The sequence below is a fragment of the Pelodiscus sinensis genome, chromosome 1 (genome assembly GCF_052426305.1).
Source record: "Pelodiscus sinensis isolate ZL-2025 chromosome 1, ASM5242630v1, whole genome shotgun sequence".
Classification (NCBI taxonomy): domain Eukaryota; kingdom Metazoa; phylum Chordata; order Testudines; family Trionychidae; genus Pelodiscus; species Pelodiscus sinensis.
The window spans coordinates 109912504-109937393 of NC_143052.1; the positions used below are offsets into that span (position 1 = coordinate 109912504).

Consider the following 24890-nt stretch of genomic DNA (forward strand, 5'->3'; position numbering starts at 1 on the left):
TGCTTTTCAGATAGTCAACTAGTGACTGGACTTGTTGCTTCTCTCTTAGAGGCAGCAAGGTGGGGGGAGAAGCGATGAGTAAAGTCACTAGCTGACTATCCAATAATCATGTGTTTATCATCAACTAGTACTCTCAAAGAGAGGCAGCAAGAGCGGGGAGCAGGAGCCCGGGGATGGAAGGAGCTGACTTAAAAACTGGTGTCCCCTCCCCTCAGTATCATCTCTGTGATGGGGAGGAACAGGGGAGGCAGAGGCATAGTGGGGGACTGGGTGCAAACTGGGACAGCTGATTCCTTGCTTGTGCCTGGGTCCCCACCCCATGCTTCAGCCTTTTAAATATATTAAGAGCCTGGTGGCTCTTAATGCATTTAAAAGATAGAGCTGCAGTGGGGCTACTTCCCGGGGCTAGTCGATCAGCAGATTAAATGTCATTTAACATCTCTAATATGACTTTTCAATCGTATCGGTTCAGCCTTTTATTTTCAGATAATGCTGAAACTCGATTATAAAATATAATTAATTTGAGACATACATGTTTTAAAGTAGCCCATTGCGGTTGAGTAGTTTTTACTAAGCAGGCAATGATAAGCTGCATGTTAAAGTTATAATTATGAGCTCTGAATACCTTCAAGAGGTGTTTCATAGAAATAGAATCCTAGAACACTGGAACTGGAGGGGACCTCGAGAGATCATTAAGTTCAGTGCCCTGCCCTTATGGCAGAACCCAGCATGGTCTCTAGCATCCCTGATAGATGTTGGTCTAACCTGCTCTTAAATATTTCCAGTGTTGGAGATTCTATAGCCTACCTAGGGAGGCAACTTATTCCAGTGTTTAAGCACCCTGATGGTTGGGAAGTTGTTGTCGTCTTAATGTCCAACCTAAACCTGCCTTGCTGCAGTTTAAACTCATTGCTGCTTCTCCTATCAGCAGAGGCCAATTCCCCCCCTCCTCCCTGTGACACCTTTAGATATCTAAAAACTGCTAACATGTCCCCTCTGTCGTCTTCTCTTTTCCAGACTAAACAAGCCTAATTCCTTTAGCCTTGCCTCATAGCTCCTATTTTCTAGACCCTTCATCATTTTTTGTTGCTCTTCTCTGGAACCCTTCTCCAATTTCTCCACATCTTCCTTGAAATGTAGTGCCCAGAACTTGTGTCCTCCAATAGAGGCCTAATCCATGCAGAGTAGGGTAGAAGAATGATTTCTTGTGTCTTGCTCACAACGTCCTGTTAATACTGGAGGAGTGGGGGTTCCAGCTGCATAGGGAGGGGGAAATATATTGGAGGATACATTTGAAAAACAAAGGAAAACAGAAGGTTAACTCTCTCATACAGTGAATGAAGCACTGTATAGCAAAAAGCTCATGTTTTATGTATAAAACTGATTTTTTAATTGATAACAGAGCACCTATGAGTAAGATTAACACACTGCAGAGCTGGGCAGCTGAATTTGTTTTCCAGGCAGGCATAATAAACAACACCTTAGGAGGGCTTGCTTCCTCTTTGAATACATGTGGGAAAGGGGGGCTTGCATTGTTCACACCCTCCTTGTTCACATGTCTGCAAAGGCAGGGGGCTGCATTTGTGTGGGGGCCCTCCTGCACTGCACAGTATGCTTTTAGACTGCATACCACCTTGGCCACTTTGACCTGAATGGATGGGGTGGGGCAGTCCAGTGCAGCCAGCTGGGGTGGAAGAGTGACTAGTTAGTAGAGTTCTCTTCTCCCTTGCCCCCATGCAGCTTTGCTGTTGTCTGGGATAATCCCTTCAAGCCAATTGCAAACAGGGCAGCAAACCTGGGGACGTAATTTATTGGTGATGAGCAAATACAGGTGGATTGCTTCAGTGCTATCAGTTATACATCTTCCCCCACTTCACCGAGGCCATCATGTGCAATACCAGTTGATTTCGAATCAGAGCATGACAGAGCATCATGCTGTATAAATGTGACCAGAAACCTGGACCTTGCTGCTGCAGTGGTGCCAGATCACTGACTGCTGGCTTAGTGTGGTAAGGTGTCTTGCCGTGGAGGACAAAACAAGGCAGAAACCTGAGAGATTGCAGAGTATCTTGATAACTTTGGAGAGATGTGCAGGGAGGATTCACACTCCATCTCCAGGTATGTTGAAAAATGTTTCCAGGAAGCTCCTCCTATTTGGATGGATTGACTGCCACTGTTTCCCAGTTGCTCAGTGCAGATTAAAGATTAAACCCAATTATGTGTAACTGTTGTAGTGTGATCACAAATGTGAATTTGAGAGGTGCCCTCCCCACCATCAAGATCTGGCAACAATGGGCTATGGCTGTCAGTAACATCAGACTCTAGGCTTACTTAATGAGCGTTCTCCTCTATGATGTCCTCCTTGTTGTTACCAGAGGCTGCCTGAAGAATTGCTTGGGAGGTATTCATGGACAGTGATTTGGTTCCCTCCCCGTCATCCCCCCACCCCCCAAATCCCATAGAAGCGACATGTTCGCTGCTCTTCTCTGGACTGACCATTTGCATTTTGTCTTCTGATACGCCTGCCTCAGCTCCTTTGTTCATGCAGGAATTCTGGGTGTCCTTGTTATATCCTTTTACAACCATGCCCTGTGCAATTTTGGCATAGATATCAGTGTTACTACTTTGGCTTTGGAGTTCTGCCTGTACAGATTGTTTTTCCCACACAGCAATCTGATATTGTAATCTCGTGAATGATTCCTGCTGGAGCTAGTTTGCGACCCTGGACATTCATGATCAAGTGTGCTTGTTTGCGATCCTGGACATTCATGATCAAGTGTGCTGCTCCATGCTGACCAATCAGGAAATGAAATTCAGAAGTTCCCTGTGAGTGCAGCTGAGTTGAAAGGGCTGGCTTGAGCTGTCACAGGGGGGCACTGTAGGACATGTTCTAGAGTCCAAGAACGTCAGCTTGAACAGTGCTGTGTCTGTACTACCCGAAATTTGACCCTGGAAGGTACTGTTTAGTGCTGCTCCTCTCGTCAAGGTAGAATACAGAAGTTGATTTTAAAAGCTCTAAAGGTTGGTGGAAGGGGCTTGGTGGTGTAAAAATATTCACTATGAAATCGACCTACTGTGGCTAACTTTGACCAAACCTCATAATGTAGACAAGGCCTCTCTCCACTAAAAAAATTACTTTGTTCACCCCCCTGAGTGAGTAAATTATGCCAGTCTACACATTTTTCATGAGAAGCACTGGAACAACACAGCTGTAGTATAGACAGCCTGAGTTTCAAAGGTGCCAACTTCTGTTTTCTCCCCCTCCCCTGGCTAAGAGGAGGGAAGTGCTCAACCACAGAACCAATGCCTACCCAGCCTCTTCCTGACCCCTTCTCTGAGCATGCCAAATCCTCACTTCTCCTTCTCCTTGCTGGAGACTCTGAATGTAACAAATAGCTGTTTGATGGTGGTGCTGAGAGGAAGGGAGAGGAGTTAAGCCAAGCCACCAGTGGATGGGATTTTTTGGATCAGAAGGAGGGGCGAGCTTGCCTGCTGAGGCACTCCCTGATTTTTTCCTAGTGGGTGCTCCTGCTTTGGAGTAACCCATGGGGTCAGCATCTGTGGCTGGAGTAATATTGGGAAGTCACGTTTAGGGAATGGCTGTGTAACATGGTAGTGAGCCTCCCAGCCATAGGTTCACAAATTCAGGCTAGTGGGGGTTGGGCTAGTCCTTTAAAAGTAGTTGTAGAAATAGTGCTTTGAAGTTGCAGCATGGGCTCTGAAGGCCAGCTTTCCTTCCTAGGCTTCAGAGCCAGAACTGCAACTTTGAAGTGCTTTAGTGAATCTACCCTTTTGAGAGGTGATGGCTAGGTTGATGGAAGAATTCTTCTGTCAACATAGAAGTGGTTGTAATGGGGTTTAGGCTAGCTTAACTATCTCTTGGGTGAGTAAAAGTAATATCCCTGATTGGTGTAGCTAGTTTGTCCTAAGTTTTAGGTGTGGATCCCAGTCCTAAATCTCTAAATACAGAGTGTATGTCTGTACTCTTGATCTTCAGCTGTTTGCAGCTGGGGAATCCTAACATGTTGAGCCTATATACAAAGGAAGCAATCCTGAAGCCTGTTTAGGTCAATCTACCCCTCCCCTAAGCATTAGTAACTGTGACTCTGATTTTTGGCCAGGGACTGGAGAGAATAATGGGCTCAGAAGATGAGGGAGCCCTGGTCTATATCCTACAAACTTACATGGATATAACTACATTGATTGGGTGTGGAAAATACAGGTCTAGCTTCCAGTGTACATAATGCTGTGACTCAGTGGGTTTCACCAATTGACGTAGCTACTGATTTTGGGAGAGATGGAGTACTTGTGCCAAAAGGTGAAGCTTTCCTTTCAGCATAGGTAGTGTCTTCATAGATGCTACAACAGCACAGCTTCATTTGTGCAGCTGTGCTGCCACAGTGCTATAAATGTAGATATGCCGTAATTTTAGCGACTCTGTCTAGAGAGCAACTGTACAGCATAAATGACTGAATCCAGTAAGAGGCTATAGTAATAGAATGCCTTTGTATTTATATTGTGCCTTTTTAAAAACAATATGGAAATGAATGATAGTTGGGTGGAACAAACTGTTAGCTAGAGAATGCCTCTGAGTGGACTGAGTCCCTTCTTATCCCAGAATCTTACTAATGTGCGAGAATCAACTGCCTGTCACATTTTTCAGCATGCTATCTTGTCTGTGTTTAAACCTTTTTCCTATAGGCTTTTATATATGATCTTTTTTTTTTAAACTAGGATCGGAAGCTATCAAAGTCAGAACGGCAGAGGTTTAAAGAGGAAGCTGAAATGCTAAAAGGGCTCCAGCATCCTAATATTGTTCGGTTCTATGATTCCTGGGAGTCTACAGTGAAAGGAAAGAAATTTATCGTTCTTGTGACGGAACTCATGACATCTGGAACCTTAAAAACGTAAGTGAGCTAAGGTATATGAGGGGGTGTGTGAATGATTAATGTGAGATCAGAAAGTTGAAATAAAATGGAAACAAGTATTTCTTTCAAAATATCTAAGGCTAAAGTCCCATTGGTAGAAGTGAGGAAAACTAAGGCTTTCTCTGTCTATATTTAAAAAAAAAAAAAAAAAAAAATCCTGCGGGATGACAGTGACATCATGATGTTACTCTGCGTCCCACAACCTCTCCTCCCTTCTTCTCTTCTCCCTGCTGCTAACCCAGCACAGGGATCAGCAACCCATGGCTCCTAAACAGCAGCACTGAAGGTAAGCTGCTACTGCTGGTGGTGGGCTTTTGGCTGGGAGGAAGAAAACTGTGGGAGCTGGGAGGGCCCTGGCAGAGAGGCCTGCTGTGGGGCGTGGGAGAGGGCAGCTGGAGCTCCGGGGATGGAGCAGGAAAAACAAGGGTCCATGCTGATTTTTTTTTTTTTAATTAATAACTGTTGTTGGGTCTTTTTCCTCAACAACTTTGATCTTCCCCTCAACAGAATTTTCTTGGAGTGGGGGTGGGTGTTTGGTATTTTTGGTTAAACCATTTGGTAACCCTACTAGTAATCTTTAAAGTTACTGGTCAAATTAAATGCTACTAGTACCATAATTAGAGTAATGGCCAGAGCAGGCATGTTCTAGCCCCATTATGCTGATTGTGGAGCTGGTGAAGGCTCCTGAGCCTTTCTAAATTGCCCTGGAGTGGCAGGTGGGCTATGGGGATTCACTGGTAGGGGAGTGAATAGGGGGCAGGCGGATCCAGGGGGACACCTGGCCCTGAGCTTGCTGGAGCTGGGCCCTTGCTCCAGGAATATTCCTGGAGCCAGGACACCATGGGCCTATGTTATTCACCAATCCTGTGTACAGGCAGAAAAAGTTAATTGTTTTGGTGGGTTTACTTTTAATTTCAAGGATTAACGATAAGATCACTGTTTGTATTGCTTTGTTTCTCTTCCCTTTCCCCTTGTCTTAAACTGAAGCTGGGCTTTTCCCCTTGTTACTTTTTTAATATCCACTACCTCTTCTTGTCCCACCTCCCATTTTTTCCTTCTCTTCTCACCCCTTCCCCTTCCTTCTCCCCTATTTATTTTAATTTTGGACATCCAACACTCTCTGGTCATCTGAAGAAGTGGGCTGTGCCCACAGAAGCTCATGATACTATCTGCATGTTCTGTTAGTCTTTAAAGTGCTACCAGCCTATTTGTTTAAGTTTATCCTGTACAGACTAACTTGGCTACCCCCTGAAACTTAATGTAGTGTACTTATAGTTGTGTTGATTCCAGGATATTAGACACACAAGGTGGGTGAGTAATATCTTTTATTGGACCAACTTCTTTTGCCAAGAGACATGCTTTTGAACATGAACAGAACTTTTCAAGTTTTCCAGACTTAAATAAGAGCTCTATATAAGCTCGAAAGCTTGTCTGTCTGTCTGTGTCTGTCTCAATAGAAGTTTGACCCAAAAAAAATATTGCCTCACCCATCTTGTCACAAGCTTAAAACTCCTTAAGACAGGGTCTGCTTTTTTGCTCAATGCTTAGCATAGTTGGGTCCTGATAATTGCTTTGGGTGATGCTACAAGACAAATACACAGAAGTAAGAAAGCTATTGGAAAAGCTTTTTATTTAATGGAAATTCAATGAGGAATTTTTAAAATTTCTGAAAATGAACTTGGGACTGTAAGAGCTCTCTGTGAAACTAAATCTGTTAAGCCTTAATTAAAGTGAACATTAGAAAATTAAGTTGTAAGAGAGCCCTCTAGTGGTAAGTACAAACTTAGAGAACATACTCAATGCAGCCATGCAACTTCCTCTAAACTTAGACTAGAGACAGTTATGGGATGTTCATTGAATATATGCATAGCTCCTGCCTATTTGGAACTGGAATTCCTTAAAATTGTGGGTTTTTTGGATGAGTGAGTAATGAATTATTGAATGTCTTCATTAATTGTCGTTTAAGCCTTTAACAGGGCTCGAATTGTAGTGAATAAATAAGCAGCTTGTAGAAACTGGAAAAAGTCACCTGTAAATGAGTCCATAATCTATTAAGTCAAAATACCTTGACTGCTTGTTTTTTGAGACTTACTAATGGCCACAGAGCAGCTCCCCATGCAGACCAGTTGTCTGCTGCCCCATGCTGCTGTCTCTGTATCAGAGGCGGCACCACATAGGGATGGGGGAGAGGGAAACCATCTTTTAAGCAGGCTCTTCCTAGCACTGGCTGCCCCTCCAGCTGCCTCTGTAGGACACAGCTAGGGACGGGGAGGCAGGTCTGCAAAGCTGCAATGCGCGGAGAGCCAAAAGCCATCTCCCTGTGCATATGGGCTGCATCCAGCCTGCCCCACAGATCCTCCGCGCAGTAGTGTGGGGGTGGAGGGAGAGGCAGATCTGGTGCTCATGGGAAGCCTACTTAAAGCCAGCTTCTCATGGGCACTGGCTCCTGCTCCCGGGCCCTTGCTGCCTCTGATACAGAAGCAACAAATGGGGCAGAGGGAAATGCATGTAGTCGATAAGATTAACCAATAAGCCAAAGTTTATTGATTATTCATGTACAGCTGGTCCCCGAATTACAAATGCATCGACTTACGACTGTTTGTATTTACGACCAACCTCCTATACAGCTGGAACCCGAGTTACGAACAAAATCCGTACTTAGGAACAGTGTGGCCGTACGTTAGTGAGGGTATGTCTACACTAACCCCCTAGTTCGAACTAGGAAGGCTAATGTAGGCATTCAAAGTTGCAAACGAAGCCCGGGATTTAAATATCCCGGGCTTTATTTGCATCTTCCCGTCCGGGCGCCATTTTTAAATCCCCTTAGTCCGAACTAACTGCCCGCGGCTATACGCGGCAGTCAAATGTTAACTCGAACTAAGTCCTTAGTTCGAGTTAACTATTCCACGAGGTGTAACAGTTAACTCAGTAAATTTTGTCTGATTTATATTACAGCAGTGTCTCAAATGACTTGAACCTTTTTGTGAGAAATACAGCTCAAGTATCTTTACATAATACTGTGAATATGAATCCACGTTTCAAGTGTTAAAGAATTTTGTTCATTCTTTTTTTCTTTAAGTTAATAACACAGCAAGAATAATGTATTGTAGAATGTTATAGTTTACGTTTTATTACTTCTCTTAGGCTTTAAATCAGGGGTGGGCCGGATCCGGGCCTCTGTGGGGCGGATCCGGCTTGCTGAGGCCCTGCTGCTCCCCTGCCCCCAGGCCAATTAAGGCCTGAGGGCAGGGGAGTGCCCGATGCCTTCTCTGCTCTGCCCTGTGCACTGCTCACAGGGTCGGGGCAGAGCGGAGAAGGCTTCGTGTGCTCCCCCAGGCCCTGATTGACCTGGGATGGGGGAGCATGTGAAGCCTCCTCTGCTCTCCCCCCTCGTTCCTGCGAGGAGCGTGCAGTGCTACAAAGCGCCTTGTGCTCCTAGTAGGGTGGGAGGAGGCTTTGTGCCTGGGGGCGGGGGAACTGCGTGAAGCTTACTTTGCCTGGCCCTGTGAGGAACCTGTGGCATTTCTAAGTGCCATGTGCTCCTTGCAGGCTGGGAGGAGGCTTCCTGTGCTCCCCTGCCCCCAGGCCACTGATCATGGCCTGTGGGTAGGATAGCTCCGTTCCTTCCTGTTTAGGCTCTGCCCTTTCCCGGGATGGCCCAGGGCTACTTGAAAAGATTTTTTGAAGTTGCCTCTGGGAAAAATTATTGCCCACCCCTGCCTTAAATCCTGCTAACCATCTGGCTGTCTGAATCCTAACGAACATTAGAGTCTGTAACTAAAATAAAACAAATTACCATATCTGACTCCTATGTCAGACAAGGTAGTCTGATGGTTCTCTTTTTATACAAAATATAATTGTTAAAAGAAAAACAAAGTATTTTGCTTTATGCCAGGAGTGGCGAACCTCAGGCCTGGGGGCTGGATGTGGCCCTTGGCTTGCCTGGATCTAGCACCTGAGGCTCAGCCTTAGGGAGCCTGCACTGGCGCTCCAGCCCCACTATCCTGCCCAGTGCTGAAGCATACAAAATCTATAGGCTGTAGTGTGCAAGGGTAATGTGGGGAGTGTTTTTCTCCTCTTCGGTCAGGGGCTTCTTCGTTTGCTTCTCACTTGTGTGCGGCCCCTGGTTTTGAACTGGACGGTCGGGTATTTGAGTTTTCTGTTGGAGAAACAAATTGAAAAAATATAAATGGGAAAATATACATGTCCGGTATTTTCTAAATAAGATGTAATTTAGATTGTGATGTAATGTCAAGTGTGTCTGGTATTTTTGTTGAAACGATCTGGCAACCCTATCAGCAGCCCCCAACACAAAAAAGGTTCCCCATTCCTGCTTTATGCTGTGAAAAGAACTGATAGTATTCAGTGGCTTTTTCTGTTTGGTTTTACCTCCAGACTACTGGCAATGATCGCGTTGGCCTTTTTGAGAAGCTCTCAGTGTATAGCATAGACTCTCACTTCAGTTGAAAGAGAGAATATCCAATTTTTCACAAATCTGACTTTTCTCCAGAATGATAGTGCCAACAAAAACAAACCAAATTCTAAACAGTCTGACTAAAATCTCTTCTAATTTCAGTTCATCTGTCATTGAGCGTATTGTGATGTTGTTTCTTTAGTTACTGAAGTCGTTATTTTTCTCCAGGCTAGAGGAGCTGAATTTATTGTATAAAAATCAAGCAGTGAGGAGAAAATAACCCTCAGGCATATCTGCTACTTGTTTGAGAGTTTTTCTCTTTGCTAAGTCTTTAAATTCTTGAACATACAGCTTCCTCTTATCGTAACTAAAAGCAGGGAAGGCTTTGGTTTTTGCCAGGAAAAAGGGATGTTCCTGGAATGGGATTGCTTCTCATACAACTGTACAGAAAAGAGAAAGGTGAAAGGATCTGGCTGAGGGCATGTTGATCCTCCTTTTCCTGTCCAGGACTGTTCTAGCCCAGAGCCTCCTGTCCGCCAGGTTTCCTTAAAGTGGGAGTTGGAGGGAGCTGAAGATCCTCCCCCCATTTGTAAAGGAACACTCCTGGCTGTTCCCTTCCCTCAGGGAGTGGGGGGGGGGGGGGAGTACACAGTTTGCTACCTTACTCACTCTGGGTGGGGAATCCAAAAAGCAGACCAAACGGGACATGCATCCCTCCTCTGGTTGTGTCCACTGGAGCAGCAGTGGTTGTGGAGAGATGCTTCTTATCTGGCCCCAAGCTGCTGGGATAGTTCCCTCCCCAGGGCAGCCTGCATACTGAATCCCTCATTGCCAGCCTGACCCCAGAGCTGTAATTTAAATGAAGCATGTACATTTTCATTTTATTTTCCAAAAAATGAAAACTAAGGACACATGCAAGACCAGATAAATCTCCTAGTACACCATAAAGTGATTAAGACCATTTCCCCTGCATTGCAGTTAGTCTTTAAACAAATAGTTGTTAATGCACAGTTTGCAAATCGAACTTTGCATTTGTTCTGATTGTGCTGCATTACTGATGACCAAAACCATGCATTTACTGTCTGGTTTGCAGCTGTTTGGTAACTAATATTTGTTTTAAGATGTCCCTTTCCAATGAAGACAGTACAAGAATAACTTTTCTCCTTTTTCCTTTTTAAATGTCTGAGGTTTAATAGTGACTTGACTGGTAGCTTATGGCAGTGTTTTGCAAAAATTACAACAACCTTGCAGGGATGCAGGATGATATGAGCCCAGTAGTTCTTTGAGTGAGGAACTGGTGGCAGACCAGCATATTTGAGGATCAAGAATGCAACTGAAGATAGCAAAAACTGATTTAGAATGCCACTATTCTGTGACCCTTGGAATAGGCATTAGAGATGAATGACACTGTCAATAGCAAAAAGTATTGGTGCCAAAATCATGAGTGGTAGTTGATGGGACCCAGAGCCTCTTTCATTCCCCCCTTTGTCCCCTTCCTTGACTGACTTTGTCATTTTTCCTCTCCTTAAATTGTGCTATGATTTCCCCTGGACCTAGCTCCAGATTGCTTCTACAGTGCTGTTTTACAGCAGGATTACCAGGGAGGCTTCATTGCAAAGGCTTTCTTTGAACCAGACAGATTTTGGTAATAGGAATTAATAGCTGTGAGCCTCTATGGGCACTGGTCCAAATGATCTCATGAAGACCAGTTCTTCTAATGAAGTGGATTCACAGATACCCGAACTGATGCGATAATGATCTGGGGTAAATGATAGTCTGTCTGTCTGCATCCCATAGTACTGACCTTGGTTTTAGTCACAGGAATTAAGACAACTGGTTAGTGGTGATGCAGGAGACAGCCTTCTCAGGGATTAATCTAAGACTGTAGAATAAACTAGGAACTACCAAAAATATCACCTTTCTTTGCATGTGCAGAGAACATTTCTTCAACCTTTTTCTCTAATATAAGCTCATAGCTACATGTATATTTTTTAAAACAAATAAAACCCTACACTGCACACACAATTCTCTTCCTAGAGAGAAGGTAAGAGCACCAAGTGGTATGACAGATGATAGTTACGTTGCTTAATTCATTACTAGTCAGTGTCCAGAGACTATGGTAATGAGGTTTATTAAAGAGCCTGTATATAAGTGGACACAAATGAAGCCTTGAAATACAAGTTCTGTCTCTGGCCTGGCTCTTGCTTTGAGACTTGTTCATAATCTGTCAGACAGGTAGCGGAGTGTTAAGTTTCAGACTACGCCATGTCTTCACTGAAAGATGGTTTGAATTTGTTGAATCTGTACTGTCCATTCTGTAGAAAGCACAGTTTGGGCTAGAAGGTTCCTCCGTTTTCCCAGAGTTCTGCCACGAGTCCAGATGGAGTTTTCCTGATCTGCATCTCTTGTGACCTTTTGAGAACTGCTAACTTAATTTGTCAAGTTGGGGCAAGTTTGAACAGTATCTTAGGTCCCTGGATGAGTTGCTGGGATTAATATTTCAATAGCTGAGTGGTTGCTGTGGTGACTTGGTAGCTGTCACTCGCTGCCCAACAAAACTTCTATTCATTCAGAATTGATACTCTCCAGTCTTGTTTTTCTCTGCCATGTCTGGGCAACGAAGTATTTGCATAAGATAGTGGACAGAACTAGCTTCTTACATAGTCTCTACATTATATTTTCTCTACATTAGAGGAAAAATGAGGGGGTAGAACAGGTGTTGCAGAATGGAAGATGTGAATTTTAATAAGGAATAATTATAGATAAAGTGTGTTAGAACCAGGATAAAAGAAATTGAAACCTTCTGTTATTTGAGGTCATACTGTATCAATTCAGCAATTTGTTAAAACTATAGAATTGGGATTCTGATGCATGAAAGTGAATTATCAGCAATCACAGTCTGGGTGTAGTAAACAAAATTAAACAAATGCAAACCGCAAAATGCTAAGGTAACTAGATAGGGAGGTTGGGTTAGCCTGCTTACTGAAAGTATGTATATGGAGTTAAAGTGGCAACTTGCTTACAGGCTCTGGCCATACTGGGGCCTTCTAGGTAGTCTTACATGGCTCGGTGGACATGGGGAAGTCAGTGGATGTTATATACCTTGACTTTAGCAAGGCTTTTGATACGATCTCCCACAATATTCTTGCCAGCAAGTTAAGGGATTGTGGATTGGATAAATGGACGGTAAGATGGATAGAAAGATGGTTGGAAGGCCGGGCCCAGCGGGTAGTGATCAATGGCTCGATGTCAGGATGGCGGTCTGTTTCTAGCGGGAGTGCCCCAAAGTTCGGTTCTAGGACCGGTTTTGTTCAATATCTTTATTAATGATCTGGATGAGGGGATGGATTGCACCCTCAGCAAGTTTGCGGATGACACTAAGCTGGGGGGAGGTAGATACGCTTAAGGGCGCAGAGAGGGTACAGAATGACTTAGACAAATTGGAGGATTGGGCCACAAGAAATCTGATGAGGTTCAACAAGGACAAGTGTAGAGTCCTGCACTTGGGACGGAAGAATCCCAAGCATAGTTACAAGCTGGGGACCAACCGGTTAAGTAGTAGTTCTGCAGAAAAGGACCTGGGGGTTAAAGTGGATGAGAAGCTAGATATGAGTCAACAGTGTCCCCTTGTAACCAAGAAGGCTAATGGCATATTAGGTTGCATTAAGAGGAGCATTGCCAGCAGATCCAGAGATGTCATCATTCCCCTTTATTCGGCTTTGGTGAGGCCGCATCTGGAGTATTGTGTCCAGTTCTGGCCTCCCCGCTACAAAAAGGATGTGGACGCATTGGAGATGGTCCAGTGGAGGGCGACCAAAATGATTAGGGGGCTGGAGCATATGACCTATGAGGAGAGGCTGAGGGTCCTGGGTCTGTTTAGTCTGCAGAAGCGAAGAGTGAGGGGGGATTTGATAGCAGCCTTCAACTTCCTGAAGGGAGGTTCCAAAGAGGATGGAGAGAGGCTGTTCTCAGTAGTGACAGATGGCAGAACAAGGAGCAATGGTCTCAAGTTGTGGTGGGAGAGGTCCAGATTGGATATTAGGAAAAACTATTTTACTAGGAGGGTGGTGAAGCACTGGAATGGGTTACCTAGGGAAGTAGTGGAGTCTTCACCCCTAGAGATGTTTAAGTCTCGGCTTGACAAAGCCCTGGCCGGGTTGATTAGAGCAGGGGGCTGGACTTGATGACCTTCTGAGGTCTCTTCCAGTTCTATGATTACAGTAGAAGGCCAAGCTGAGGTTTGGTATTTCATAGATAGCTAGTTCTATCAACTCAAAATCTAATAGGTGACTTTTCTCTTGTGACATTTTAAAGAACTGCAGATAGTGTCTCAAGTCTGTCAGCAGGACCAGGCCAATGCAGCTGTCGAAAAGACAGCATGAAATATTTGAGTCATAGCTGTTGCTCTTTGCCCTGGCCAAGGAGGAGAATGATCAGTGCATCGGAAAAGGCTGGGCGGGAATGGTGAATCTCTTTCCAAAAACCTGCTTGCAGCTTCCATAGCTTACAGTTCTGTAGCCCAGAGAGTGCTGACACTCTGTTGTGGAACAGTACTATTCCAGAGCATCCAGTACACTGAAACTGGCCCCTTAAATGTCATAGACTCCAGATACTAGAATCAGTACTGTATATTAGTTATTGTTATACATTTACAGAAGAGTGAAAAACCTAAAAAAAGAATCTGGTGTATATTAACTTTTATCCTGTTCTTTTTCTTCAGGTATTTGAAAAGGTTTAAAGTGATGAAAATCAAAGTACTACGAAGTTGGTGCCGTCAGATATTGAAGGGCTTGCAGTTTCTACACACACGTACTCCTCCCATTATTCACCGGGACCTAAAATGTGACAACATTTTCATCACTGGCCCCACTGGATCAGTCAAGATAGGAGACCTGGGTCTGGCAACCCTGAAACGAGCTTCCTTTGCCAAGAGTGTGATAGGTGAGCCTCTATTGTTTTTGGAAGCTGGTAGATCCAGTCCACTTACTTGGAAACTTTGCTGTCCCAGCAGAAGTTTCACTCTAGTAATCTTTTTAAAATACATGATCAGAGCTCAGAAAAGTAGTGCTGGTTTTGCTTCTCAGTTGTGGGGATCGTTCTGCTATACTGATTAAATATCTTTTGTTGCAGGGTTTTGGTATTTGTGCTCTTAGTATTTTGATACAATCTGTGGAAGCATTTTGAGAATATAGACTTATTACCTTGCCCCCAGGGTTAAGATGAACACTGTTGATAAAACCACGGTAGTTGGATTATGGACTATTAAACTGATTTAAATTTCAAATTGTGTTTATTGCCAATTTGTTTGGGTGCACACAAAGGGATTTTGGTGACATACCTCTCCCTTTCTATCAATAATCTATCTTGATACCGATGTTAGCATCTAGCCACATATCCAAATTTGCTAGGTTGTCAATCTAACTTTGTAGAGGACTCTATTTTAGTTGGAGCTAGTTTGTATCTGACACCATTGGATAGCTTAGAAAATTGGTTACATCAGCTTTTGTTCTGATAGTCTGAATACAATGCAGACAAATAAGGGAGCAAGGTGATCTGTCTTAATATACTGCTAACACCGATATAATGAGAGTATAGTTTATTAAAATACTGCAAGTGACTACTGCTGAATGGTCCTATACTTATTCTTCTATATACACTGATACAAGTTTGCAGATGTTTTGCACACTGTCACTATTAAAATGTTTCCTGCTTCCTGACCGTGGTTGATCATTGACAGAAGTGGAAAAGAATGCGATGACAATATATAAAATGTCCTTTAAAAACACACACTTGCCATGTGTTAATTGAAGCTCTAGGAGAAAACTTATATCACTCGATGTTCTTGCTAATAATTGTTAGCCAGTGGCTAATTGGATATTATTGACTTCTGGATTTTTGGCTATGGGGAAAGATTAAGGAAGTTATGTTGACTGATTTTCAAACAGTCTTAAATCTGGTTAGTTTTCAGGAAATAATTGCTTAAAGTCTTGCATCTCTGGCTTGGAGAAACCCTGGTCATACAGTGCAGTCTTTTCACTTGTGTGGAATGCGCTGTGATTGGGGCTTTAGGGGTAGTGCATCTTCTGCAAACAGTTTAAATTGGGACTTGTTGAATCTCTCACACTGTACCTATAACTCAATCTCTCTGTATTTCTAAGTATTTTGCCTGTAGGATGTTCCTCACTATTGCCTGTATCTGCAGTAGGCCTATATACTGCAGGTGAGAAGGTAAGTATGTGAAGAAAAGGGCTCTGGTGAGTGGCCTTTGCAGAAAATTACTTTTATTCAATCCATATGAAGCTTTATATTTGTAGTGACCGGGTTTTTCATTGCAAGGCCTTTTCTGAACAGTTCTGCTTCAAAAAGTAGATGGAGAGTTTCATGTCAGAGACTAGCTGTGGGCTCTTACCAATACTACTTTTTTGCAGCAAAGGGCAGATGGGTATATTGAAATAAGTCTCATTGCCTCCTTTCTTAAAGGGAGGAAAGGTAAGTGTGTCTAACACTCTCTGGTATTTGGTTTGCAGTCTCGCTAGTCTTTTACTTTTTCTCCATTTGTCTTCAATTTGATCTTCATCTCTTGACCCAATTTTTATCATAGCGTTTCCCATTTTTGCCCTTCCGTTGAGTAACATGTGGAAAGCAGTCTGCATATGGAAAATCTCTTCTCACTTCTTACAAAGGCCTTGCAGTGGGATATCCATAGGATACATTGATGCAACAGTGACTAAGGGTTTCCTCCCTCTTCTTTTTGCCTCCACTTTCTCTTCTCTCACAGGTCTGCCCATCCGCTTCCCTCTGCGGTGAGTAACGCCAGCAGCCTCTGCTCGCTTTGAGACATTTAGAGTCTGAATCGTTCTTTTAATTTAAGGTACCCCAGAGTTCATGGCACCCGAGATGTATGAGGAGAAATACGATGAATCCGTTGATGTATATGCTTTTGGCATGTGTATGCTTGAGATGGCCACGTCTGAATATCCTTATTCTGAGTGCCAAAATGCTGCGCAGATCTACCGTCGAGTGACCAGTGTAAGTCTCCCATGCCTCTCTGCTGATTCAAGAGCTGGTGCTACCACTAACAAAGGAAGATGGATAGCTTCATAGTTCAAGAAGCAAAGGCAAGCCTTGACACATCTTGCCAAGTTAGTTTGCGTAGTCCAACCTATGGAAAAGCTAGGAATGTCTGAATAGTGTTCAAAGGAAAATCACAGGACTTAAGATCTTATTCCTAATAACGTATTAATACACACAGTCTGATATCCTACTTTCCGGCAAAACTATCTAGCAAGATACTATATTAAAGTAAAACTCACTCCAAGATCATAGGGTATTTTCTGACCTATTAAAATTTTGTGCTTGGAAGGGCTGTCTGAAACTTCAGTCTCTGGAATAAATAAATTCTATTATAAATCTCGGGGACTCTGGATTAACTGACTGCCAATGCAGATCTTCATATGTTTGAGTTTTTGTAAGTTAATAGTTTACTGCATCTTAAATGCTTTGGTTTCTTTGCTGTTGGGTGACTTTCTATAGTTGCAAATATAAAAAACTTTGTGATTAGCAGGTGAGTGTTTCATTTCATTCTGTGGTTAAAGGTGCCAAATGGAGTGCTTGTAAAGGTGTTACTAGCTGGACAAAACTGTGGAGGTTTTGTTTGTCTCAAACATTCAGATGGTGATATGAATAGCACTGCCAGCCTTGGCACCAAATCAAGACTGTAATGTTGATTAGTTGAAAAGATAGGCCTTCAACTTAAATTGGGGTCTCATGGGTAACGTTAAGTATGATGTTGTAAAATAGTGGAAGGCCTCTTAATGAGGATAACAATGCTGTCTTGCAGCGTGCTGGATAAGCAATTAGCCTTCAGACCTAAATATTCAGAAAAATAAGAATGGGGTGATTATAGTAACACTTAGAATTGGAATTTCTGTCATCTACAATTTGGTGTTTTAAAAAAATATTAGCTTCCAGTTGGAAGTAGAGATCCTTGTTGTTTGGTTTGCCAACAGATCATTTCCTTCATCTATTGGTGGGAACCCAACAAGCTTGCTCATGGCTACTTGTTAACCTTGTGATGTGGTTTTAGAGATGAGCAAGGAGTTGTGAATGAACTGCTTACCTCTGGATAAAACATCAATACAGTCCATGCTCCTCATACCTCACAATCTAAAGGGTAAATAATGAGAAGAACAAATTGAGTGGGAAAGAGAAATAATGTGCATTATTTTTTGCTGGAGCAATTGGGACATCTATCCTACCTGAAGTACCTGAGATTTTTAGAGCACTTCCAATTGGCCTGCTTTCTGTTTGGCTTGTCATCTGGTCTGTAGGTGTTAATGAATGTTGTGTAGCAGCAACCCTCCAGTGAGAGGGCTTTGTGTCCTTATTTGAAGGATTGGCTTATTTGGGTGTACTCGGAAAATGTGCCAATCAAGCCAATTCAGGAGATAGTAGAGTTGTTTGATTTATTTGGTCTTGCAGCAATTGGGGAGGTGAAAAAAGTACCTTTTTACTACATTCTCTTCTGTCTCAGCCACACAGCCTCAGATGTGAGTGAGCCTGTGAATGAAAAGGGCTTCTAGATGACCTGCTCAGTGCAGTGAACTTGGCTCCTAAGGGAGAAAGCTGCACATAAACACCCTCCAAGTGTACCGATTAGTATAGGAACATAGGTGTTACTGCTGTATCCACAATATTGCATTTATTTCTGAACCACCTGAGTTGCTTTTTTGTACCCTCTTGCTAAGGGAGCTCTGACCTTTTCATTCTCTTGGGTGGAGGCAATTGTTAGTAAGGCCCTCCATGTTTTGTGAGTAGTTACCAAAGGCAAATACAGCAGCATATCCCCACAAATGGGGAATTCCTCTGGGAGACCAGACCACCAGGTAATTCAGTACCAAGTACTCTTTATCAGCAATACCCAAGTTCTACAGGCTAAAACATTGCAGCACTGATGTGGGATGAATTTTTACCAGTCTTAGGAATTCCTGCTGGGCATCACAACTCCTCTGACACTTGTGTAAGGCTTTTATTTTTGCTAGCAATGCTGACAGGCAGAACTGAGTGCGCGACTTCTACCACTCTAAGACTGTCTATGCTACAGAGCTTTTCCGGGATACCAGAGGTATCCCGGAAAAGCTATGCTGCATCCAAGGAACATGTCCGCTTTTTTGGAATAATTTCCAAAAAAGTGGATGTGTTCTTTCGCCATCCCCATAATCCCCATTGTATGAGGAAGAAGGGATGTTCCGAAAGAGGAGGTTTTTCCGAAATGTGGCCCTGTTCCCCCAAAAAACCCAGGAAAAGACTCGCAAATTGCAGTCTAGCCTAAGTGGTCTCAGTGCCACTGCATGACACAGTGAACCATACCCAGAAGATGTGTGTTACACTAGCGCTGGTTGAACTAGCACTGATAAGTCTACCTAAGATGGAAATTACACCTTGCACTCCAATCAGAAATCTCTAAGAAAACTGCTTGAAATGGGACTTCATTAATCCTAATTACCTGGTGATGGTGGAGTTGTTAGGCAGACATGCTAATGCTCACCCCTTATGTCAAGATTTTCCAAAGCAAAACCAGGTGCTCTGGGTCTCTACCTGGTTTATAACAGAGCACTTCTGTAGGAGTTTAGGATTTGCATTTCGGTGGCCCAAACCATGCTGTACCCCTGAAATTCCCCTGTTGCTTTGTTACCACAAGTTTGTTTTTTTAAACCTTCTAATATAAAGACAAAGGATTTCCTGCTTAAGTTTCTGGCCCTGCTTAAGTTTTTGGGAGAGCTCTCTGTTCTTTCTGGTCTCCGTTCATCTTTAATGTTTTGTAATGACAAGGTGGCTCTGCACATCTGTCCTAGTTTTTACCAGAAGCCCTGTCCCCATTTCAGCTGACCATGATATCTCCTGTGGAGTTAGTCCCAAGAAGGGAAAAGTCTGCTGCTACCATTGGACTTGAAGAGCAGCCCTCTGATAGATCAGAAATATTCAAGAGAATGGACAGTCATTTTTTCCTTCTTTTAGGGTTCTAAGAGAGGTCTCAAGCAACCAGATTAATCACAGATAATTTGATGCGGTCAAATTCTAGGTTTACAAACCCTGAATTACACTGGCCAGTGTAAGTTAAAGCTCAGTCGGCCAGAGCCATGGCCATCATTTGGGTTGGAGAACGGACATGTAGACAAGTTTTGTAAAGCTGTAACCTGGTGTTCCCTGTGTCCAACTGTTTTCACCATGTACAAATTATTCAGGTGTTGTGGACTGCATCCCTCGGTTGCAGTGAATTTAGATCAGGGCTTCCCTAAGAAGAAAGTTTCTTGGGGAGTAGCTGAAGGGATTGGAGGATTCTGCTTTTCTCCAGCTCCTTTGCCTTCAATATTCTTCTTAAAGTTGAGCCTGGAATTTCTTGTTCTCTTTGCTCAGTGTAGGTTCTCTTTTTAGTGCTTTCTACAATCTAGTGTGTGTCTGTCAGACTGATGTACAGCAACTCATGTTACTGTTTGCTGATTAATTTGCTTTCTGTGGCCTAGTTGAGACAGGGCCACCACCTTTCTTTTTTTACCAGGCTCAGAGAGGTAGAATGGGCAGTTGGCAAGAATCAGTTCTGAAAAGTGGAACAGGGGGCACCTGACCTGACACATCCTTGCTTGCCTAGCATATCAGGGCAAGTGAGGAGGAGAAACCAAACTGAGCACAAAAAGCAAATTAGCTGGCAAGTGGGAATGTAACACTTACCCGGTAGTCCAGATCACTTCAGATGGTGTTTGTCTAACTGGTTTGGACAAATGTGAATATTCAGAGGAAACTTGACCAGAAACCCAAACTGTATCCAGGCTACTGTTAGTTTCTCCGTTAACGTGTGCTTCTGGGTGAATACAAGCATTCTTACTTTGATCTTTCAGAATAGCTTTCTGGCTTTGCTTCTCTTTGTCTGAGTTAGATACTCTTTTAGGAATGAGATCTAAGAATGCTAAGAAAAGAACAAGTGTTCTGCTTGTGTGGCAGCCTTGTCAATAATGCTTCTATGCCAGACTAGTGGCTGCTTGTCTTTTTTTAAACACCTCCTGCTTTTCCAGATCCCAATTGTGAGGTAATGAAAGATTTTTTACATGCTAAAATGTCTGACTGGGTAGGCCCTTATGACCTCTCCACAATAACTTATTTCAGCAATGTGGTTCTCCTGTTTTTGCACCCACATGTGGCATCCCTATTAGCTAAATCTCCATCATATTTTGATCATTATTCTGGGCCTCTGCATGCCACTCACTTATCCCCCATGCTGTATGCAAGATGGATTTAACTGAACCCAATTTATGACCGTCAATATGTTGTGCCCAGAATATTACTGAACTAACAACTTTTTTTATCCTCCCCCCCCCCCAAAGTTATTTTAAGATTGGAGGAAAAGAAAATGGACACATGGCTGCCTCTTGTAGGCCTAAAACTAGCTGCTCATGTGACATTGATTTCACCTTCAAAACTACTTATTGCATGCCTTAAAAATTCCTGGCTGAGAACTTTCAGATACTCCTTTAGATAGAGCTATAGCCAGTCAGCTGGATAATCGAGGAAGCAGTGTTATCTTCCAAGATCTAGGGAAGTGTATGTATATCCTTCTGAAATTTTTTTAGCAATTACTCTGTACCCAGTAAGGTGTGATGTGTGCACCACACTGTTGCTGAGGAGACTAGGTCCAGCATTGTGGAAGAATGCCGTGTTAAGATTGTGGGGTGGGAGAAAACAGTGTTGTCATACGTTACATGAGATACAACTTTCACACAGTTCTGTACTGTTGACATCCTTTCCAATTTCTCTTTGGGAAGATCTGGAATTGGAATGGGAATGGTGTGTCATTACTGAGCTACTTTGGGGGAGGAGGGAGAGAGGGTTGCCAGGTGTCTGGTTTTGAACTGGACAGTCCAGTATTTGAGCTTTCTGTTTGGGAAACAAATTGAGAAAATCTAAATGAGAAAATATAAATGTCTGGTATTTTCTAAATAAGATGTAATGTAGATTGTGATGTAATGTTAAGTGTGTCTGGTATTTTTGTTGAAACCATCTGGCAACTCTAGGGGGAGAGAGAGATGAGTGAAGTAACTTGGATAGTACCTTTTTGTATTTGACCAAGAAATTGTCAGGGAAGTCACCTTAATGGAAATTAAAATTCAGTTAACAACTTAAAATAAGTTCTATTGTTGCTTTGTGCCATATAGACAGTGAGAATTAAGGATGGAAGAAGTAGGAGTAGAACTAGCTAAGAGACTAACTTGTGATCCTGTTGCACAGAAGATACAGGAAAATGTCACCTTTTTAAGAAGTGTACACTGATTTTTTTCCTTCATACAAACATTTTTCCTTCATATACATTATATAGAAGCTGCAATAATTTTACAAAGGTTTAAAGATCAGGAAAAGTAACTTGTAAGTTTAAAAAATGGACTTAGCAAGTTTAAGGCTTAATTTCTCAACTAATTTTTAATTTGTGCAACTTGGTTCAGTGCAAAGAGTAACCCACATGCTACTTCAGAGGGGAGCACTTCTCCTGGAGCTAGAATTGTCAGCATGCCAGCTTTCTATATCTTCTGTTGAAGTCTTCGCAAAATCTGGATCCAAAGTATTGTTGAGAGAGTTTTAGCAGACTGTGTCTGTGAAAACTTGCAGCTGCTTGGAGGATTCAGTTACTTGTCAAAGGACACTCTGTCCTTGCTCCCTGTATTGCATTGTTCACCTTGAAAATTTGTATGCCATCAGGTAAGTGTTTTTTATGTATTTGTCATCACATGGCCATTTTGTATACTCCAGGTTTCATTAAATTAGGCAGTGTTTTTCATCTCTAAGTGACCGTATGAATTTGGAAAGTTTCAGTATTCCATGTGGGATGCCAAGGGGATGGTTGTGTAAGACTCTATTACATTTTTATTGACAGCCTGTTCAAATGTTCATCACCAACTTGAAATGAAATAAATCTGGTTTAAAGACCTGAGAATTCATGCTTTAGGATCCAATGAAAGAGTACTCTATGTATAGAAGATAGGGAGCTTGTTCTGGTCTAAGCCATGGGTTCTTGGTGCTGTAACAGCTGATTGGAGAAGGACCATTGAAGGAGGGGCAGAAATGAAAAGTGGGTCATTCCTCTGATAGGTGGAGAGCAGCACAGCTCCTTGACTTTGTGTTTAATATTGTCAATTGGAACTGAACAGCCTAGTTTTTCTAACATTTGTCCATTTTCTCTAGATAGAAGAACATTCCCTAAATACGCCCCATTCTAGTGAAATCAATTCTGGGTAGTAGAAATGCGGACTTGTCCCTGTGCTACACACTAGCCGTGAAACTGATAGTGTGACTCATGTTTAAAATGAGTTGGACAAACATGGTTTGGCTGTACAGTAAACTTCCGATAATCCGGCACCTTTAGGACCCAGGGGGTGCTGGATTATCAGATATGCTGGACTATCAGAAGGGGGTGCTATGAGGGGTCTGGAGTGGGGTGGAAGGGGATGCCACTCCAGAGCCCTCAGAGCCCCCCCTTACGATAGTCCGGCTCTGCCCCAGGCGTCCTTGATTCAGCTGCTGCTGATCTATTTCAGCAGCGGCTGAATCGGGGACCCCTGGGGCAGAGCAGGTGGGGTCCTGCCGGGTTGGTCCTGCAGCGCTGTCCTTTGGCGCTGCGGGACCAACCCGGCAGCACTCGAGCTGCTCTGCCCCAGGCGTCACCAAGAGCAGCTGGGGTGCTGCCGGGTTGGTCCCGCAGCCCCGAGGGGCAGCGCTACGAGACCAAGCCGGCAGCACCCCAGCTGCTCTGCTCCCCCGATTGAGCTGCTGGTCAGTTTCAGCAGCAGCTGAATGGGGGAAGCCTGTCCGGCTGCTCCAGCACTTCCGGGTTCCTGATGGTGCCGGACCATCAGGAGTCCCGGAGCATTGGATGCCGGACTAATGGAGTTTTACTGTACTAACTTCAGACAGGCAGAAATGTGAAGCATTTTACAACCAAATTTTAAAATAGTTGTGGATGGTGTAAGTGGTGAACCAAACAAATGGGTTAAGCAGTTTTAAGGCTATTAACTTGACAGATGCTTCTTGACTGTTCAGGGCTTTCAAATCCAGTCCCGAGTGGTGGTGGTTTTGAGGTGCTTGCTGAGTGGAGAATAAAATGGACGGCCTACCATTATATTAAAAGGTGCTTTATGGAGCAGATGGCAAGTACACAGTTACATGCTGCCTTGCTGTGTTTTAGTCTCAGCTATATCCTTTTTCGTTATTGTGTATAGTATCCCATGGGCTAATCAAGATACGTGCCTTCTCAAATGCACAAGTAACATAGTCTGTAGCCCAGAAAACTTCCCATCAGTAGAGTGCCTGAGGTGGGGAGAAGGGAGCAGGAGTCAACATTTCTGGGACTATTCAAAGTTGGTAGCGAACTCCCTTCCCCCTCAAATCTGCTACTGGCACAACTATCCATATTGCATTATAGGGGTAAATGGAGAGAATCTACCTATTATGGGAGAAGTGAGAAGGCCTTCTCATTCATACATTGGAGGGAAAGAATACTCCCTGAAGATGTGTTGGGGAGGAAAAGGGCCACCAGCTCCTTGAATTTGATTCTTTACTGGAAAAACAACTGTAAAAGCAGTCTTAGAGATCTGTGTGCTTACTCCAGTTGTCCAGTTTACAAGTTAAAATGTTTTATCAGTGCCAGGCCTGAAATGAAGCATGAGGTGAAAGATTCAACTTGGTCTGTTTCCAGCTCATGTACTGCAACCACACTAGGTTGTGGGGACCAATTTTGCCCTTTGTTACACTGGTGCAGAACTACCAAAAATTACAGCAGCTAAAGCTGTGCTACAATTCTCATATACCAGATAAAGTGCTTCCTTGCACAGGAGAGCCTAAATTTTGGAGCTTGGCTATAATCACCTAATGTGCGGGAAAGTAAAACAGAGGGGCTTTGGATTGTGCAACGTAAATGAAGTCTAAAACTAAAGGCTAAAGTGCACCAGTATATATGTCTAAAGCAAGATTCCAAAGCCTGTATTAAAGCACCTTTAAAGAAGTGGCCTGTTCTTCAGAATGCTGAATATTTGTGGGTGTCCAAAATCAGGCTTTTTTGAGGTAAGAGGCTTTTAGGCACCCTGCTGAGAAAATTATGATAAGCTGTGCAGCTCTTATGTCTTCATATCCTCACACTGGTGCAGTCCTGATGTCTTTACTGTGGCTGCACAGATTTAAGCTGGGACAGTATTTTGACCTTGAAGTAGGAAGATAATGGTGTGAGCCTGAAGGAAAGGCAGTTTCTCTTCCAAAGCTGCTTCCTTTGCAACGTTAATAGATATAAGTAATTAAATTGTGTTTTACTTATATCACCAGAGAGTAGTCAAAAGGAACAGAATGACTGGCTTAAACTTTTAAAAACAGTTCTGAATTCAGTATCATAATCCTTAAATGCACAGGTTGGGCCACAGACTTAATGTAATTGCTCCTGCCTCATTCCAAGAATGCAATTAAATGTACCAACAGAATAGCCTTCAGTGAACACTCACAGCTCAAATCTTGGGAGA

At 43.2% G+C, this 24890-nt stretch overlaps 1 protein-coding gene across 18 annotated transcripts in view; it reads left to right on the forward strand.

Annotated features, from left to right (window-relative positions):
* The window catches only part of WNK1 (WNK lysine deficient protein kinase 1), a 163955-nt gene that overhangs the window by 45585 nt on the left and 93480 nt on the right, over positions 1 to 24890 (forward strand). For all 18 annotated transcript variants that reach the window (XM_075940997.2, XM_089775661.1, XM_089775670.1 and 15 more), the window contains exons 2-4: positions 4735 to 4907; positions 14063 to 14283; positions 16214 to 16371. In XM_075940997.2, the coding sequence (XP_075797112.2) occupies positions 4735 to 4907; positions 14063 to 14283; positions 16214 to 16371 (552 nt within the window). The remainder of the gene's footprint in view (positions 1 to 4734; positions 4908 to 14062; positions 14284 to 16213; positions 16372 to 24890) is intronic.